Source organism: Neophocaena asiaeorientalis, unplaced genomic scaffold (assembly GCF_003031525.2).
Source record: "Neophocaena asiaeorientalis asiaeorientalis breed wild unplaced genomic scaffold, Neophocaena_asiaeorientalis_V1.1 scaffold280, whole genome shotgun sequence".
Lineage (NCBI taxonomy): Eukaryota > Metazoa > Chordata > Mammalia > Artiodactyla > Phocoenidae > Neophocaena > Neophocaena asiaeorientalis.
Genome location: NW_020185321.1, coordinates 6,781,810 through 6,801,092, shown reverse-complemented (window position 1 = coordinate 6,801,092; position 19,283 = coordinate 6,781,810). Strand labels below are relative to the sequence as shown.

Genomic DNA, 19,283 nt, shown 5'->3' with positions numbered 1-19,283 from the left:
CAATCCCTGTTCCAGGAAGATCCCATATGCGTTGGAGCAACTAAGCCCGTGCACCACAACTACTGAGCCAATGCTCTAGAGCACACAAGCCACAACTACTGAAGCCCACCCTAGAGCCCACGCCACAGCTACTGAAGCCTGTGCACCGCAGCTACTGGGCACGCATGCTGCAACTACTAAAGCCTGCGCACCTAGAGCCCGTGCTCTGCAACAAGATAAGCCACTGCAATGAGAAGCCCACGCACCACAACAAAGAGTAGCCCCTGCTCGCCACAACTGGAGAAAGCCCACACGCGGCAATGAAGACCGAATGCAGCTAAAAAAACCCAAAAAGGGCTTTCCTGGTGGCTCAGTGGTTGAGAGTCTGCCTGCCGATGCAGGGGACACAGGTTCATGCCCCGGTCTGGGAGGGTCCCACATGCCGCAGAGCGGCTGGGCCTGTACTGGCACAAAAACAGAAATATAAATCAATGGAACAGGATAGAAAGCCCAGAGATAAATGCACACACATATGGTCATCTTATTTTTGATAAAGGAGGCAATAATATAACAATGGAGAAAAGACAGCCTCTTCAATAAGTGGTGCTGGGAAAACTGGACAGCTACATGTAAAAGAATGAAATTAGAACACTCCCTAACACCATACACAAAAACAAACTCAAAATGGATTAAACACCTAAATGTAAGGCCAGACACTATAAAACTCTTCAAGGAAAACATAGGCAGAACACTCTATGACATAAATCACAGCAACATCCTTTTTGACCCACCTCCTAGAGAAATGGAAATAAAAACAAAAATAAACAAATGGGACCTAATGAAACTTAAAAGCTTTTGCACAACAAAGGAAACCATAAACAAGACGAAACACTGAGAATGGGAGAAAATATTTGCAAATGAAGCAACTGACAAAGGATCAACCTCCAAAATTTACAAGCAGCTCATGCAACTCAATATCAAAAAAAGAAACAACCCAATCCAAAAATGGGCAGAAGACCTAAATAGACATCTCTTCAAAGAAGGTATACAGATTACCAACAAACACATGACGCTCAACATCGCTAATCTTTTTAAAAAAAATTTATACACCATGACCAAATGGTATTTATGCCAGGAATGTAAGGTTGGTTTAACATGCAAAAATCAGGGACTTCCCTGGTGGCACAGTGGTTAAGAATCTGCCTGCCAACACAGGGGACACAGGTTCAATCCCTGTTCCAGGAAGATCCCATATGCGTTGGAGCAACTAAGCCCGTGCACCACAACTACTGAGCCTATGCTCTAGAGCACACAAGCCACAACTACTGAAGCCCACCCTAGAGCCCACGCCACAGCTACTGAAGCCTGTGCACCGCAGCTACTGGGCACGCATGCTGCAACTACTAAAGCCTGCGCCCCTAGAGCCCGTGCTCTGCAACAAGATAAGCCACTGCAATGAGAAGCCCACGCACCACAACAAAGAGTAGCCCCTGCTCGCCACAACTGGAGAAAGCCCACACGCGGCAATGAAGACCGAATGCAGCTAAAAAAACCCAAAATTGTGGAGAAAAGGGAACCCTCTTGCACTGTTGGTGGGAATGTAAATTGATACAGCCACTATGGAGAACAGTATGGAGGTTCCTTAAAAAACTAAAAATAGAACTACCATATGACCCAGCAATCCCACTACTGGACATACACCCTGAGAGAACCATAATTCAAAAAGAGTCATGTATTCCAATGTTCATTGCAGCACTAAAATAGCCAGGACATGGAAGCAACCTAAGTGTCCATCGACAGATGAATAGATAAAGAAGATGTGGCACATATATACAATGGAATATTAGTCATCCATAAAAAGAAACGTAATTGGGTTATTTGTAGTGAGGTGGATGGACCTAGAGTCTGTCATACAGACTGAAGTAAGTCAGAAAGAGAAAAACAAATACCGTATGCTAACACATATATGTGGAATCTAAAAAAAAAAAAAAAAGGTTCTGAAGAACCTAGGGGCAGGACAGGAATAAAGATGCACACGTAGAGAATGGACTTGAGGACACGGGGAGGGGGAAGGGTAAGCTGGGATGAAGTGAGAGAGTGGCATGGACTTATAAATACTACCAAATGTAAAATACATAGCTAGTAGGAAGCAGCTGCATAGCACAGGAAGATCAGCTTGGTGCTCTGTGACCACCTAGAGGGGTGGGATAGGTAGGGTGAGAGGGAGATGCAAGAGGGAGGAGATATGGGGATATATGTATATGTATAGCTGACTTACTTTGTTATAAAGCAGAAACTAACACACCATTGTAAAGCAATTATACTCCAATAAAGATGTTAAAAAAAAGATTTCATTATCAGAGTGAAAGGCAAGCCATATCCTGGGAAAGATATCTACAATAAATATATCCTACAAAAGGCCTCATATCCCAGCATATACAAATAGCTATAAATAAATAGAAAAAAAAAACCCCACAAACTGACTTTAATGAAATGGTCAAGAGTTAGGCAGTTCAACAGAGAGGTTATCCAAATGGTTGATATATGAAAGGATGCTAAAGTGAGTATTAATCAGGGAAATGCAGATTAAAATCACACTGAGATACTACTACCTACCTACTAGTATTGTAAAAGTTTAAAAAGACTAACAGTACCAAGTGTTCAAAAGGCTGGAATCCTTTACATTGCTGACATATGTGTAAACTAACACAAAGACTTTGGGAAATCGTTTGACAGTACCTACACATATAAATGTAGACCTACTTTATGATCCAGCTATTCCACTCTTGGATTCCTAATAGAAATGAATGCTATGTCTACCAAAAAATATTTTAAGATTGATCATGGCCGATTTATTCATAGTAAGAAAAAACTGGAAATCACACAAATGTCTGTTAATATAGAATGAATAAATCATAGTAAGAATTGAAAAACTGCAGCCTACGGACAAAATATGGCCTTTCACCTATTCTTGTATGGCCAACGACCTAAAAAATGTTTTGCATTTTTAAATGATGTAAAAAAAATAAAAATAAGAATAGCGTTTTGCGACATGTAAGAATTATATGAAATTCAAATTTCAGTGTCTGTAAAGTTTTACCAGAATATAGCCACACTCATTTGTTTACATGTTGTCTATGGTTGCTTTCATGCTACACTGGCAGAGTTAAGCAGTTGTGACGGAGAACATCTGGCACACAAAACCTAAAATATTTACTAGCTGGCTACAGGTATTATTCCTATACTCCATAACAAGGACTCATCTCAGAGCCATAATGTTGATTAAAAACATGCCAGACACAGGACTTCCCTGGTGGTTCAGTGGGTAAGACTCTGAACTCCCAATGCAGGGGGCTGGGGTTCATCCCCTGATCAGGTAACTAGAGCCTGCATGCATGCTGCAACTAAGATTCGCATGCTGCAGCTAAAGATCCCATATGCCGCAACTAAGACCCGGCACAGCATGCATAAATATTTTTTTTAAAAAACATGCCAGACACATATCATTACACTGATTGTATTTAAATGAAGTTCAAGAATTCACAAAACTAATCTATAGTGCTAGACGTCCAAAAAGTGGTCACTTCTAGGTGGAGTCAGAGCTGACCAGGATGGGGCACAAGGGAACACTCTGGCGTCCTTGAAATGTTCTTTACCTTTTATTTTATTTATTTATTTTAATTAATTAATTAATTTTTGGCTGAGTTGGGTCTTTGTTGCTGCGCGCAGGCTTTCTCTAGTTGCGGAGAGCTGGGGCTACTCTTCGTTGCTGTGTGGGGGCTTCTCATTGCGGTGGCTTCTCTTTGTTGCGGAGCATGGGCTCTAGGCGCCCAGGCTTTAGTAGTTGTAGCACTGTGGGCTCAGTAGTTGTGGCACACGGGCTTAGTTGCTCCGTGGCATGTGGGATCTTCCCTGTGTTCCCTGCATTGGAAGGAAGGCGGATTCTTAACCGCTGCGCCACCAGGGAATTCCCGAAATGTTCTTTATCTTGATCTGTGTGTGGTATGTAAAAAAAAATCATTGCGGTATATAGTAATATTTGTGGACTCTATGCAAATTATTCCCCCCAAAATAAAGACTAAAGCTGAATTTGCATTTTTCATCTCTCTTCATTTCAATGTAAAACTCATTTTTCAAATTATTTGCTAGATGAAATTACTTAAGTTTCTCCCCCTCCAAATCTTGAAGGCAAACTGATACTTCAGACTGCGCTGTCAAATTTAGCTAGCCACATATAGCTATTTAAATATAAATTTATTAAAATTAAACAAAATAAAAAATTTAGCTCCTCAGTCAAACTAGTCTCATTTCAGGTGCTCAATAGCCAAATGTGGCCAGGGCTATGGTATTGGACAGCACAGACATTGGACATGGAATCCACTTCTGCAGAAATATCTATTGGACAGCACTGCTCCAAATGTTACACGAATGTTAACCTCATTTTACAGGTGAGGAAACTGAAGCTTAAAGATACCACTGTTACACAGAGCTGCATCACGAGACAATCATACCCACTCTCACAATACTATGCTCACACATTTCTTTTCCCACATTCACTACTACAGGTGAACTCTCAAGGTATCTTTCACTTAACATTTCTATAATTCCATGGAATCTATTCTAAATTCACAACCATGCAAAGAAAAAGCATTTTCTTACAAGTTATAAAATACTTAGTCATAGACTGTCTGATTAATCCCATACATCATCCTGAAAGCTATAGTTACAACCATCCCCAGACATTTAACACAGTCCCAAATGGGTCACATGCTTATCCACTAACATTCCTCACAGTCTCAAGCACAATCTGACACACATCACACTCCCCACAGTCTTCCCTTCTCCTATTGAGAACACTTGCCCTTGCGCGGGCGCGCGCGCGCGCACACACACACACACACACACACACACACACATACACGACCATGAAGTAAGCATCACACCCCTGAACCGCTTTGAGCAGCAACCCGGTAGTCACCTTCACCTCGTCCGGGCCAGAGCTCTGTCTAAGAAATCTGGACCCTGCTTCCTAGACTTCTGCAGGTTTTTCAGCCCTGGACTATATTTCTTTGAAGGCATCACTGCAAGACTCAAGCTCTGGTAACCTCTTTGCGATTTTCTAGAACCTCTGGGAAGTCACTTGAGTAAAATGAAATAGTTCGGCTCACACCGCAGCAGCGTGAGTTCCCGAGTTCAAGCGAGGGAGCCCCGAGGCGCCCCCGATTCCGGACCACAGGACGTGGCCAACTGCCTCTGGATTCTGTTGTAACGGGCCGGGTTCATGTTTACGACTACATTTCCCGGAGGCCACCGCGTCCCAGCGCCATTTCGTACACTTACTCCGTTACTCCTTGGTTTAAGGATCCAGTCTGTAGCGGTAGGTGAGTGCACTACCTCGCTGGGACCCGCACGCTGCCTTTGGGTTGGAGCGTCCAGAAGGAAGTTCCTGTAAGGTGCTGGGAATACCGGTATGCCGGCTGGGGCTCGGTGCTGACAGGAATCGAGACGATCCTGGCTCTGGACTACATATCTCCAACTTCGTAGCACTCAGGTTAATTCCTTACGGAAGTCGGCCTTGCCAGTGCGGAGTGGCTGTGCCCTTCCCCGCTGGTCGTCGGCCCCGTCACTTCGGTTCCTAGCGGCGGAGGCGTGGTGCTATCAGCTGTGTTCCTCTGCGCCGCAGGTATGAGTGTGCACTTGGCGTCGCTCTCCTCCGGCAAAAGCGGCGCTGTGACTTTGGTTCCCGGCCAACGGGAGCAGGGAGATGTTATCATGAACGTTCCACAGTGCTGGGTGTGTGAGTGCGCGCGCGCTTTTGTGGCAGCGTGACGGGCTCACCTGTCGCCTTCTAACGCACTTGGCTGCTGTGCCCCTTTAGTGACTGTGTACTCTCCCGCCGTGAGACAGGGACAGAGTCTCGCCAGTTGAGAATCGCGCGGTTCCAGGTGCCGCAGTTCCTCCACTTTACAGAGAACGAGGCTATTCTGAAGATGCCCCTACAATGAGAGTTTATGCCCCGGGAAGGCAGAAGACCACCCTAACAGGATGCCCCATTCTACTTTGAGAGCCCTACGGGGAAAAACTGATCCCTCTCTCAGCCTGAAGTTGTTGTGGGAATTGGTCCTAAACTGTTTGGTCGGCTCTGGGAAAGGCTTGATATCCTTTGATTCTTTTTTCTCTGTTCTACTCTTTCCAACAGAAGCATACAGAGGAAAGGAAAAAAATATTGCACAGCTAAAAGTCTCTTCTAAAGTATGTTGCCATTTTCTTTCTTCTCTCGAGTTTCTTCTTTTCAAGATGCTGCTACCTCCTGCAACATCTCCCTAAGGAGAGACCTTAGGCATTGCTATCCCTGTGAATCTTGGCGCTCCAGGGATGGCCTCACCAGTCTACTCTACTCACCAACCACATCTTTACCTCTCCTTTTCCACCTGATGACAAATCAGCCCTTTCTGGTCTAAGATTTTTGATGAAAGATAACTATACTTTCTGGAGAAAATGTGGACTTTTGTTTTAACTTTGTATGGAAATTTTCAAGCAGGGTAGAAAATAATACGACCCCAGTGTGCCCAACGCTCAGCCGTAATTTAACACATTTGCAAATATCCTTATACCTATCCATCCCCCTTTTCCCTTTAGTATTTCAAAGTGTTATTTTAATCACATGTAGGCGTATGTAACCAAAAGGACATATTTTTAAATAATAACCATGATGCTATCTCAACTTTAAAAACTAAGTCATTCCATAATATCATATACCCAGTATATATTCAAACTTCCCCAATTCTTTGGAAGATAGATTTTTTACAATTGGTTTGTTCAAATCATGATTCAGATAGGTCCACACATTACATTTGGTTGTCAAATCTCTTTTCTTATTAAATTTAAAAAAAATTTTTATTCTGGACGACCGGCATGTGGGATCTTAGTTCCCCAACCAGGGATCGAACCCTGGGCCCCCTGCACTGGAAGCATGGAGTGTTAATCACTGGACCGCCAGGGAAGTCCCTGTCAAATCTCTTAAGTTTTTTTAATCCATAACAGTTCTCTATTTTCTGTTTTTACTTTAATTGTTGCCATTGATTTGTAGAAAAACTAGGTTATTTGTTTACAGAATATTGTGCATTCTCCTTTTGGCTAATTTCTTCCTTGTGGTGTCATATAATTAGTTCCCCTATGCTACATATTTCTGTTAAGGGGTAGTTAGATCTAGAGCCTTGATCAGATTCAGATATTTTGCCTAAATCACATTTTCAGGCAAAAATAATTCATAGGTTATGTTGTGTACTTCCTGTGACATCACATCCTGAGGTTTTTTAAAGTCTGGTGTCCCACTTCTGGTGATGCCATGTTGATTGGTGTTCAAGTGCTGTCCACTTAATTCTTCCTTTATAAAATGCCCTCTTCCTCTTTCACCTAAAGCATACATTCTCAATGGCAGAAGGAGGGGTATTGCCCCCACGGGGGTGAAACTTGGTTCTTGGCAGGGAGGGGGACCAAACTCTTACTGAATATTATAACGGTTTGTGGACACAGTACATAAACACATATACAGTATATCTGTGGTATTAAAATTTCATAGGTAAGTGGTATCAGGAGAAAAGTTGTCTTAAAAGGCTTTGGGGGAACTAATAATGAAAAAAAGGGTAAGAAACACTGACATAGAGGTTATAACATCCATTTATGATTGATGCTGAGATCTATTATTTTATTAAGGGTTACACATAGTGATTTTTTTAAAAAATTCTCTCAATTCCTTCTGCATTTCTTAGCTGGAGTTCTATAAATAAGAACTTTTCATCAACTATTTGGTTTTCCTAACTTAGCAAATTTCTGAGTGATAGGAGTGTCTTTTGTTATTCGTAATGAACCCCTTTTGATCACACCTGAATTTATGCTAATGAGGTGGCTTGGAGTCTGGCCCCTACATAGCTTCAGGATGGAGCTGATCACCAGAAAGACCAAATGATTAGAGGGTTGGAACTTTCCAACCCACCCACTGACCTGACCTCCAGGAAAGGGGAGGGTGGGACTGGAGGTTAAGCCCTATAAAAACTCTCGAACTAGATTTGATGAGCTTCTGGGTTAGTGAACACCTTGAGGTGCTTTGACGGTGGCAATCCCAAAGAGAGCATTGGAAACTCCAAGCTCCCCCTCCACCATACCTTGCCCTATGCATCTTTTCCATGCATCTGCTCCTAAATTGTATCCATTATGATAAATTGGTAAACATAAGTGAAGTGTTTTCCTAAGTTCTGTGAGCCATCCTAGCAAAGTATAGAACCTTAGGAGGGGATTGTAGGAGCCCCCAATTTATAGCTGGTTGGTCAGAAGTACAGTGGCCTGCGATTTGCGATTGGCTTCTGAAGTCAGGAGCAGTCTTGTGGGCCTGAGCCTTTAAGCATGGGAGCAAAGCATCTCACTTAGCATGTGGGCCCTGGGGAAGCGCTGCTCCCCAGGGCTCCCTGGGTACTCCCCTATCCTAGAGATGTAAGATGCCTATGGAAACTGGCGCCCTCTGGGGTCCTGTTCAGCATCATGGGGATTAAGGAAAAGTCTGGCCTGAATTCCCTCTGCTCTATCTGGATTCCACTGGATTTGTAAGAGGGCTGAGATTTTCCCAAACTTCCCTCAAAGAGGGGAAATAAAGGTAGTTCCAAGGTGCTCATTTTGTGGGCTCTGAGGCAAGCTTGTTCTCATGGCTTTGTTTTCCTTCTCCAGCCCTGCTCTCCTCTTAGGACTCTGCACATCTCCAGGAGAGGAACGAGAAAGTTGATCAGTTCTGACAGTGCTCAAAACCATGCCTCACGTGAGTTGCTGTTTCTTCTTTCCTCCCTGAAGTGCGATCATTTTGTTGGGTTATATGAACACCAGATATATTTATTCCCATATTTTCTGCCTTGCTTAGTCCTGTAAAGGAACTGCTCCCAAATTTCTCCCATTCCAGTGAGTGATCGTAGCAAAGAGCTTCATTCTCCTCTAAGTGTTTTTCCCTGCACCAGATGGTATTCTGCCAGGAGCCCTGAGGAAGCAGAAATATCTCCCCTTAAGAGAAGTATTAGCACAGTGGTTTAGTGAGGTAGTTAAATGAGACACATGACAGACTTTGATCTCTACAAACCTAGGTTTTCCACTTGGAAGTGACAGCATTTCTGCTGGTTGTTCCCAATCTCAGTGTGTGGTGAGATTTTTTTGTGAGGCCTTTGAAATTGGTTGGGGAACTGAGTCCTGAGAAGAAAGAGATCTTGCCTCTTGTACAGTTTCATGTTGCTGCTGTAACAAATTACTACAAACTTAGTGACTGAAACACAAACCTACTGTCATACTTCTGGAGGTTGGAATCTGAAATCAGTCTTATAGGGCTAAAATCAAGGTGTTGGTAGGTCTGTGTTCCTTCTGGAGGCTCCAGAGGAAAATCTATTTTCTTGCATTTCCAGCTGCTAGAGGCTGCTCACATTCCTTGGCTCAAGGGTCCCCTCCATTTTCAGAGCCAGCAATCACATCATTCTGATCTCTGCTTTCATTATCACATCTCCTTTGACTCTTCTGCCTCCCTCTATCACTTAAAATACCCTTGTGATCCCATTGGGCCCAACCAGAAAATCCAGGATAATCTCCCCAAGATTCTTAATTTAATCACATCTACAAAGTCCCATTTGCCATGTAAGGTAACATACTCACAGGTTCCGGGGGTTAAGATATGGACATCTTTGCGGGGTCATTAGTCTACCTACCACATCCCTCTTGCCAAGAAACCAATGAGAGGCAAGGCTTACCTTGGAGTTGGCCAGAATGTGTCAGAGTGATGCCTGTGTGCACCTAGACTGGCATCCATCAGCCTGCTGTAGCCTAGGAACACAGAAAGTAGGAGCAAATAAAATCTGCCAGATGTATAATCTTTTGAGAATTTTAGATTCCTAGAGCTAAAGACATTAAAGAATTTGTTTTAAATACTCCCAAATAAGCAGATCATTACATCCATAAAGTGAAAATACTGTATGTCCATTATATTTGGTGACATAATATAGTGACTTAATGAACTTGAATCTTCAAAAAGATTCTAAGTTACATCCAAATTCTATGTTCCAGTCCAGAGAGTTGTTAAAAAATTGTTTGGAAAGATTTCATCAATCTTGTTTATCCTTTTCTTTAAAGAGAGAAGTTAATTTCAGAAAGAACCCATTAGTTGAGAATTTATTTATTATTTATGGAGAATTAGAAAGCTTAAAGTGCTGTGTGATTGCATACAATATGTCATTCAATTGGGAAACTGCAATCATCTGGCCTTTTGTATTCTCAGACCTTTCTGGATAATGGAATTGTCCTAGTATACATAGGAAGTTTTGTCTGTGGCAGTAGCAGTGATCAAGGATCATGTTGACACTATAGTTCAGGCACCCAATTTCCTTCAATGTTACAGGTGTTTGGCCATGGCATATTGTTTATTATATCACCCCCTTCCTTCAGTGCCCTCCTCCTTCTTATCTCATTTCACCTCAAAATCATCATCGTATTTTCACAAATAATAAATGGATTTGTTGTTTCAGTGGTTGGTAACTTTCAGGGATGTGGCCATCAACTTCTCTCAGGAGGAATGGGAATGCCTTGACCCCATTCAGCGGGATTTGTACAGGCAGGTCATGGTGGAGAACTACAGCCACCTGATCTCACTGGGTAAGATCATTTTACACAGTTTTCAGAATTTGTCTCCCATACTTTCTGCCTCCTTCATTGTGAATTTCTGATTTCTATTCCCTAAGGAAACGTTTGAGTTTTTTAAAAGTAGAAGTAGACAGCCCCACTGTGTACCTTTTTATTTCTCACCCTTCGGACTTTCACATCTTCCTCCATCACTTCCTGTTAGTTTCTCTTCTTTGATGACCAATGGACTGGATTTGAATCTGGGACTCTTCATCCCATGACCATGTCCCGTTTCTTTTCTTTTAAGCTGGATGTTCGATCCCTAAGCCAGACGTGTTTTCCTTATTGGAGCGAGGGAAGGAGCCCTGGATGGTGGTGAGAGCCATGACAAGATGGAGCTCAGGTGAATAAGAGCTGGCCACACAGGATCAGCTATTGCTGATAATAATACAGCTGCTTTATGAAGTGACAACACTTTGCGATGTTTGTGTGAAGCTCCCTTCAAAGGCCTGTGGAAAGAAGACCTGAGACCTAGGGAGAGCAGGAAGGTGATATCGACATGAGCTCCCAAAGGAACTTCCTTTCCAACTCCCATTTACTGCTCTTCTTCCTACATTCACCCCACCCTTTTAAAAAAATTAAGTTATTTATTTATTTATCACGTTTGGCTGCATTGGGTGTTCGTTGCTGCACGCGGGCTTTCTCTAGTTGCGGTGGATGGGGGCTACTCTTCATTGTGGTGTGCGGGCTTCTCATTGCAGTGGCTTCTCTTGTTGCAGAGCACGTGCTCTAGGCGCCCAGGCTTCTGTAGTTGTGGCGCCCTGGCTTAGTTACTCTGCGGCATGTGGGATCTTCCTGGACCAGGGCTCAAACCCGTGTCCCGTGCATTGGCAGGCAGATTCTTAACCACTGTGCCACCAGGGATGTGCCACCAGGGATGTCCCCCCCTTTTGCTTTAATGAGGAAACTTTGGCTTCTTCCAAGACAATCGTTTTTTCTATTTCTTGATTAAGTTTTTTTCCAGTTTTTTTTTTATTTAGCTAGGTATCTCCAACCAGCAAACGTTTGTTGAGAGCTTATTGTGTTCTTAGATTAGGATGGACAGGGATGATCTCTCAGAGGAGGTAACGTTTGAACTGAGACCGAAAAGAAATTAGCAGTGTAAAAATAAGGCAAGTGTGTGTTCAGGCAGAGAGAACAGAAGTGCAAAGGCCCTGAGGAGAGGCTGAGCTTCCTTTATTTGAGGATCAGCAAGAAGGTCAATGTGGCTAGAACAGAGTGAGTGAAAGTGGAAATTAGAGATGAGGTCAGAGAAATGGGCAGAGATCAGATCATATGAGGCCTTGTAGGCCATTTCAAGGAGTGAGGTTTTATCCTAGGTATGATAGGGAGCCCTTGGAGATTTTGTGCAGATGAGTAGGGGATTATTGTTTAAAGATCACTCTGGGTGTTATGTGTAGGAAGACGGTAAGAATGGAAGCAAAAGACCAGTTAGAGGACTGGTTCAAGAGTCTATATTACAGATAATAGTGGCTTGGAATGGGGTTTAATATGTGGAGGTGATGAGAATGGGTTATATTCTGGTTGTATTTTGATGGTAGGATTAATAGGACTTGCTGAAGGATTGGAAATAGAAAGAGGCGTCAGAGTTTGGAAGCCTGCAGATGGAAGTTAAGAGTTTTGAGATGGGCATTTGAGATGCCCATTAGATATCTCCATAGAGAAGTTAGACACACATTTGAAAGCCTGCAGGAGGGTAGTCAGGACTGAAGAGACAAATATAGGATTAATCTCTTATGATGGGATGAGATGAGATTATGGAGGGATTGGTTTAGATGGAAAGCAAGGTAAATAAAGTCCAAGGGCTAAACCATGGGGCATTCCAACATTTAGCTGGGAAGAGGAAAATGATCCAGCAAAGGAAATTGAGGAGCTTCCTGATTAACCTGTGATCTAGGAAGTAACTGGGAATTCAGTGTACTGGAAGCCATGACAAACACAAGGAGAGAGTGGTTAACTGTGAAAGATACTGCTAAGAGCTCAAGTAAGATGAAGGCTAAAAACTGACTATTGGATTTGGCAAGATGAAGGATATTGGTGACACTGACAAAGTAGGTTTGGAAATGAGAGGAGCAAAAACCTGATTGTAGAGGATTAAAAAGAGAATGAAGAAGAAATAAGTCAACAGTAAAAACTACAGTGGGATAGTGAGTTAACTCACCAGGCAGTGTGGAAGGCCCATTTGAGGGGCTCTCAAAGGTACAAACAGAGTTTTTAAATGCTTTAGAAGTTTTAAATAACAGTATTGTAATAGTGAGGAAAAAGAAGTATGATATAATAGTGAGGAAAAAGAAGTATGATATAATAATGAGGAAAAAGAAGTTTGATTCAAGTTTGTATATGTAACTACATAAAAGTGCAGGGAAAAAACCTGGAAGTAAATACAGCAAAATGTTAGTTATGAGGGTGGGAGTAAAGGGAAATAAAAAGTATAGACAGGAAGTACAGACAACTCTTTTGAGAAGTTTTGCCAGGAAGGAGTACAGTAAATGGAAAAGAGCTGCAAAGTGAACCAAAGAATCAAAGGAGAGGTGGTTTTGTTTTGATTTCAAAGGAGAGTCTTTAAGATGGAGATAAATAATAGAGAGATGGTATAAGAGTAAATGAAATATGTGTGGTAGTGGTCAAAATGATGATTGCTCGAAACTGAACTTTTAGAGGTGTTGTGATTATTGGTAACAACAAGGTCTATTATATCTACTGTGGGAGAGGGTAGGTGGAAAGAAGTGTGAAATAAAAAGTATAGACAGGAAGTACAGACAACTCTTTTGAGAAGTTTTGCCAGGAAGGAGTACAGTAAATGGATAAGAGCTGCAAAGTGAACCAAAGAATCAAAGGAGAGGTGGTTTTGTTTTGATTTCAAAGGAGAGTCTTTAAGATGGAGATAAATAATAGAGAGATGGTATAAGAGTAAATGAAATATGTGTGGTAGTGGTCAAAATGATGATTGCTCGAAACAACTTTTAGAGGTGTTGTGATTATTGGTAACAACAAGGTCTGTTATATCTACTGTGGGAGAGGGTAGGTGGAAAGAAGTAAAGGAAAACAGTGTTTCAGGGGAAGCAGTGTGCTCAAGGTTTCAATCAGAGCAAGAAGGTGAAGAGAATAATCAGAAGGGAGGCTGAAGTTAGAGTACTTCTGGAAAGTACACTATGAGTTCCAGAAGGTCTGTTTGTTAGCATGCAGTAGAACATTGGGTCATAAAAGAGGATGTCCAGACCTGGATTGGGACGAGAGTCCTAGTGATGACCAAGGACCCAGGAAGCCAGAGCTTTTCAGAGGTAATTGGATACCCAGAGATGTCAAGCATTACAGGATTGGTCCTGAGTGGTCTCTTTGGGGAAGGTGGGTGCTTATTTCTGTTACAAACTAAGAGTGATGGGACTGTCACACTAAGAGTTTATGGAAATCAAGACCTTCCAGGAGAATCCAGCCTTAATAGCAGGATGTGGAGGTCTTACCAGCACCAAAAGCTATGGGGGCCTTTCTTTTAGGCTGCAGTGAGTGGAGTGGTTGTCTTAATAGAAGAAAGAATTGTAGGTGCGGTGTTGCTAGAAGTCTGGGTTTGGGGAAGGCTTTTCAGGAATTGCAAAGGTCTGTGAAATTTCAGATGAGCCCTGAAAAGATGGAAAGCCAGTAGGGAGGCTGAGGGTAGAGGGAAGAGCATTCCTAGCAGAGGGAACAATGTACTGAAGGCTATAAGAGGATAGAGCCTGGTGTATATGAGATATTCAAAGAAGACCCTTGTAGTTGGAGCCTAGTAAGGGAGAGGTACCAGGTGTGAGTTTGGAGAAGCTGGCAGAAGCCAGGCCAGGCAGTACCTTCTAGGGGTTATGAAATGACCTGGTAGGCTGTGAGCAGCATTTGTTTTTGGTTGGTTTGTTTTTTAACATCTTTATTGAATGTGAGCAGCATTTGTTTTTATTTTTTGGTTTGGTTTTGTTTCATAAATAAAATAACACAGAAGAGAAAATAAAATAAAATATCAGAATGCATCACATGTAAAAAAGAAAATTTCATGACCTATTTGTCTTGTTTATGTTTGTGCATGTGTACTCACTAATAATATAACATGCATTTCTTATTGTGAGGCTGCAGTCAAAAGCAGTTTGAAAGATGCTACTAACAAGTTTGAATTTTATCCCAAAAGCATTTGCAAGCTTATGAAGAATCTTACATAGGACAGTGACATAGTGTGATTTACACATTTAATATATTACTCTGACTGCCAGATGGAGATTAGAAGGAAGGTTCTCATGACGTTACTGAGTAGGTTATTGTCGTGGCTCAAATGAGAGTTGCTTCGGGCATCCTCAGAGTGTTGGCAGTGGTGTTGGGGATAAGGAAACAGATTCAAGAGCTATTTAGGAGATAGACTCAGTAGGACTCGAGGGGCTAAGAGTCAAAGGGGCCTTTCAATTGTGCCTTCTGCTTTTCAGACTCCATTTTGTTGTCTTTAGTCATCACCCCTTTTGCAGTTTTCCCAGTTATTCTTGCATTGATTTAATGACAATAAAAAGAACTACTTATTTGAATACATTTCATACACATTCCTCAACCTCAGCATGGTTTTAAGACTTGGGTATTCTTATCTTTACTTTCTTTATCACACTAGGTCGCCATTTAGCACCTTACCCTGTGTGGTCTCACAGTGCTTCCCACCCCAGAATCATTAGATTTATATTTCTTCCCATTTTTATTATCGTGTTACTATAACACGGAGAGCAGTTTGGAATCCAAACTGGATTTATCTGGTCCCTTACGCTGTTCCGTTAATCACCATATTCCAGTTGGTTTCTTTCCTACTGTCTTGTAAACCATATTGTGCTTCTCTGACAGAAAGTATAAGCCAGATACTCTCATCCCAGTACATTTTGCTGACGAGTTGGTGTTAAATTGAGCCGTGTGGGGGTCTTTGTTTACAGTTTCATTGTACTTTACAGTTTATAGTTTCATTGTACTTTACAGTTTCATTGTATTTTACAGTTTCATTGTACTTTACAGATTACAGTTTCATTGTACTTTTTAGCAAAAGCACGTTTTCCTCAGATTTCTGACTTTTATTTCTAAAAGACCATTTGAACTTGAATTTACTAATATATGTTTATTTTCTTACCCACTACCATCCTCTATTACACTCTACAGCCTATATGCAGTGTTTCCAGAGTGTGCCTGGGGCTCCAGTCACAGTGGATTGTGTTCTTCTACTTTTTAAAATTACACCCATCTCCCAACTTTGTTCAGAATAACATAAAATTTTCTTTAGTGTATAAAGTTGTCACTATTTCTAGAACATTATAGAACCTTATGCTTTTCTGGAAAATATGAGAACATTTGGCCTTGAGTAGAAGGTACTGGAAAGAAAGACCTGAAAAAATACATGAAGGGAAGAAGAAAACACTGTGTTTGTTTGCTTTCTGTGTTCTGGGGAATAGCTATAAAGAGGAATATTTTTCCTACGCTTGTGAAGCTTGAGGAATAGAAGGATCAACATAAATAAAGAAAATGTAATTCTAGAATTGCAAAGATTGAAACAAGAATGAAGAAGAAGGTGCAGATATAGAGAATAAAGACATGGCATGGACCCAATTAGAGTTTTCAGTGATAGTCTTTCTGAGCAGCTGGCATTTAAGTTAGTACGTTTTAGACGAAAAGGAACTGGCCTTGTAGAGAGCATTCCTGGCAGACGGAACAGCATGTGAGGGAGTCTAAAATGCATAAGAATTTGATAAGAGCCTATTACAGTGAGAGATGGGTGGCTTGGCCTAATGTGGTTGTAGTGGATGTGGTCAGATATTTGATAAATTTTGACAGGAGAGCTAATAGGATTTGTTGATAGGTTGGCTATCCACCCAGGCATTTGTTTGTTTATTTCCAGGGGTGTTTTTGTTGTAATTTTATAAGCTTCCTTGGTGATTCTAATCCACTCCAAAGTTTGAGAACCACTGACTTAATCTGTTTTCTTAATTATTTTCCCCCCTATAAATTCCCCTCATTCTATGTTCTCTCCTTGTGCCTTTTTTTAAATTGCACAAAATTTTTAGCAATGTTTAAGCCATTCTGTTCTTATGAGAATTATCATTTTATCTACCTTTTTTTTTTTTGCGGTACGCGGGCCTCTCACTGTTGTGGCCTCTCCCGTTGCGGAGCACAGGCTCCGGACGCGCAGGCTCAGCGGCCATGGCTCACGGCCCAGCCGCTCTGTGGCATGTGGGATCTTCCCGGACCAGGGCACAAACCCGTGTCCCCTGCATCGGCAGGCGGACTCTCAACAACTGCGCCACCAGGGAAGCCCTTATCTACCATTTTTACCTTAGACAGTTCATTTCTTCTTACAAACAAAAACAGCAAGAATTTGTTTTCTTGTTATTTTACAGACTTGGAATACAGCTGTGAGACCAAAAGGTCATGTCCAGAAAAGGGAACTTATGAAATGGAATCCCTGCAATGGGAGAATATGAGGAAACCTATAAGCCATAACCTTGAGTGCAATGATCTTGGAGAAAATACAGAGTGCAAAGGCAAGTTTGAGGATCAACAGAGAAGTCAGGAAAGACCATACATGCGCATGAAAATTACCTGTAAAGAAGAGGTCACTCAAAGCCATTCCATGTCCCCTATTCTTCATCAGACAAATCCTACCAAGGAAAAATTGTACAAATGTAAGGAATGTAAACAAGCTTTCAGCTACTTGTCATGCCTTATTCAACATGAGAAAAGTCATAATAAAGAAAAACACTCTGACGTTAAGAAATGTAGGAGGATCTTCAGCAAAAAGCCAACCTATATTCAACATCAGAGGATTCAGAATGGTGAGAAACCTTATGAGTGTATGGACTGTGGAAAGGCCTTTGGCCGTAGTTCTGATCTGATTCAACATCAGAAAATTCATACTAATGAAAAACCTTATCAATGTAAAGCATGTGGGAAGGCCTTTATTCGTGGTTCACAACTCACTGAACATCAGAGAGTTCATACAGGAGAGAAACCATATGAATGTAAGAAATGTGGAAAAGCCTTTAGTTATTGTTCACAATATACACTCCATCAGAGAATTCATAGTGGTGAAAAACCTTATGAATGTAAGGAATGTGGGAAGGCCTTTATTCTTGGCTCTCAGCTTACTTACCATCAAAGAATTCATAGTGGTGAGAAACCCTATGAGTGTAAGGAATGTGGAAAGGCTTTTATTCTTGGTTCACACCTTACTTATCATCAAAGGGTTCATACTGGTGAAAAGCCTTACAGATGTAAAGAATGTGGGAAGGCCTTTTTATGTGCCTCTCAACTTAATGAACATCAGAGAATTCACACAGGTGAGAAACCCTATGAATGTAAAGAATGTGGAAAGGCCTTTTCTCGTGGCTCACAACTTACTTATCATCTGAGAGTTCATACAGGTGAGAGACCCTATAAATGCAAAGAATGTGGGAAAGCCTTTATTTCTAATTCTAATCTTACTCAACATCAGAGAATTCATACAGGTGAGAAACCTTACAAATGTAAGGAATGTGGAAAGGCCTTTATTTGTGGCAAACAACTTAGTGAACATCATAGAATTCATACAGGTGAGAAACCCTTTGAATGTAAGGAATGTGGAAAGACCTTTATTCGTTGTGCATATCTTACTCAACATGAGAAAATTCATGGTGAGAAGCATTATGAATGTAAGGAATGTGGGAAGACCTTTTTTCGTACCACACAACTTACATATCATCAGAGAATTCATACAGGTGAAAAACCCTACAAATGTAAGGAATGTGACAGAGCTTTTATTTATGGCTCACAACTTAGTGAACACCAGAGAATTCATAGAGGTGAAAAACCCTATGAATGTAAGCAATGTGGGAAGGCCTTTATTCGTGGCTCACACCTTACCGAACATCTAAGAACTCATAATGGTGAGAAACCCTATGAATGTAGGGAATGTGGGAAGGCCTTCAGTCGTGGCTCAGAACTTACTCTACATCAAAGGATCCATACTGGTGAGCAACCCTATGCATGCATACAGTGTGGTAAAGACTTTAGACGTCATTCACAACTTATTCAACATATGAGGCTTCATAATTGAGAAAGCTTTATATATGATTTAATATAAGAAAGTCTTCACCCATCTTCAGCAGCTCTGGAATATTAGAGAACTCATGTTTGTAATGAAATAGGACATCCTTTTGATTGTGTTCAAAATCAACTCATTTTTAGAAAGCTTATATTAACTTCATGAATGCAGAAATAAATGACTTCTGGAACCCATTAAACATTTTAAAAAATCTCTATAACCCTGGAATGTAATGCTGAATTATATCCTTTATTGAGCACCATCTCTATTTTAATATTTCCTAACTGTGAAATTGGATAGGTTACTTAACTTCTCTGTGCCTCCATTTCTTTATGTGTAAAATACTATAATGGTATAATAATGATCAAATTGTAAGTGATTAAATACATGTAACTCCCTTTGGACAGTATCTGATACTCAGTGTTATTATCATTATTATTATCATCATCATTATTATTATCATCATTATTAATGCTATTAGAGAAGTCAAATGGTAGGAATATTTTATAAGTACCGTAGAAAGATGTAAACATTCTATTACCAT

The 19,283-nt window shown here is 41.2% G+C and overlaps 1 protein-coding gene across 2 annotated transcripts; it reads left to right on the top strand.

Annotated features, from left to right (window-relative positions):
• Window positions 1-5,627: 5,627 nt before the first annotated feature.
• Window positions 5,628-19,153, top strand: ZNF571 (zinc finger protein 571). Of its 2 annotated transcripts, XM_024733835.1 has the most exons (5): window positions 5,628-5,662; window positions 8,701-8,788; window positions 10,527-10,653; window positions 10,928-11,023; window positions 17,058-19,153. In XM_024733835.1, exons 2-5 carry the CDS (start codon window positions 8,780-8,782, stop codon window positions 18,749-18,751), a joined length of 1,926 nt encoding a protein of 641 aa, XP_024589603.1. In that variant the 5' UTR covers window positions 5,628-5,662; window positions 8,701-8,779; the 3' UTR covers window positions 18,752-19,153. The 2 variants fall into 2 exon arrangements, with proteins under 2 accessions (XP_024589603.1, XP_024589602.1); XM_024733834.1 differs by lacking the exons at window positions 5,628-5,662; window positions 10,527-10,653; window positions 10,928-11,023 and adding an exon at window positions 5,996-6,231.
• The last annotated feature ends 130 nt before the right edge of the window (window positions 19,154-19,283 follow it).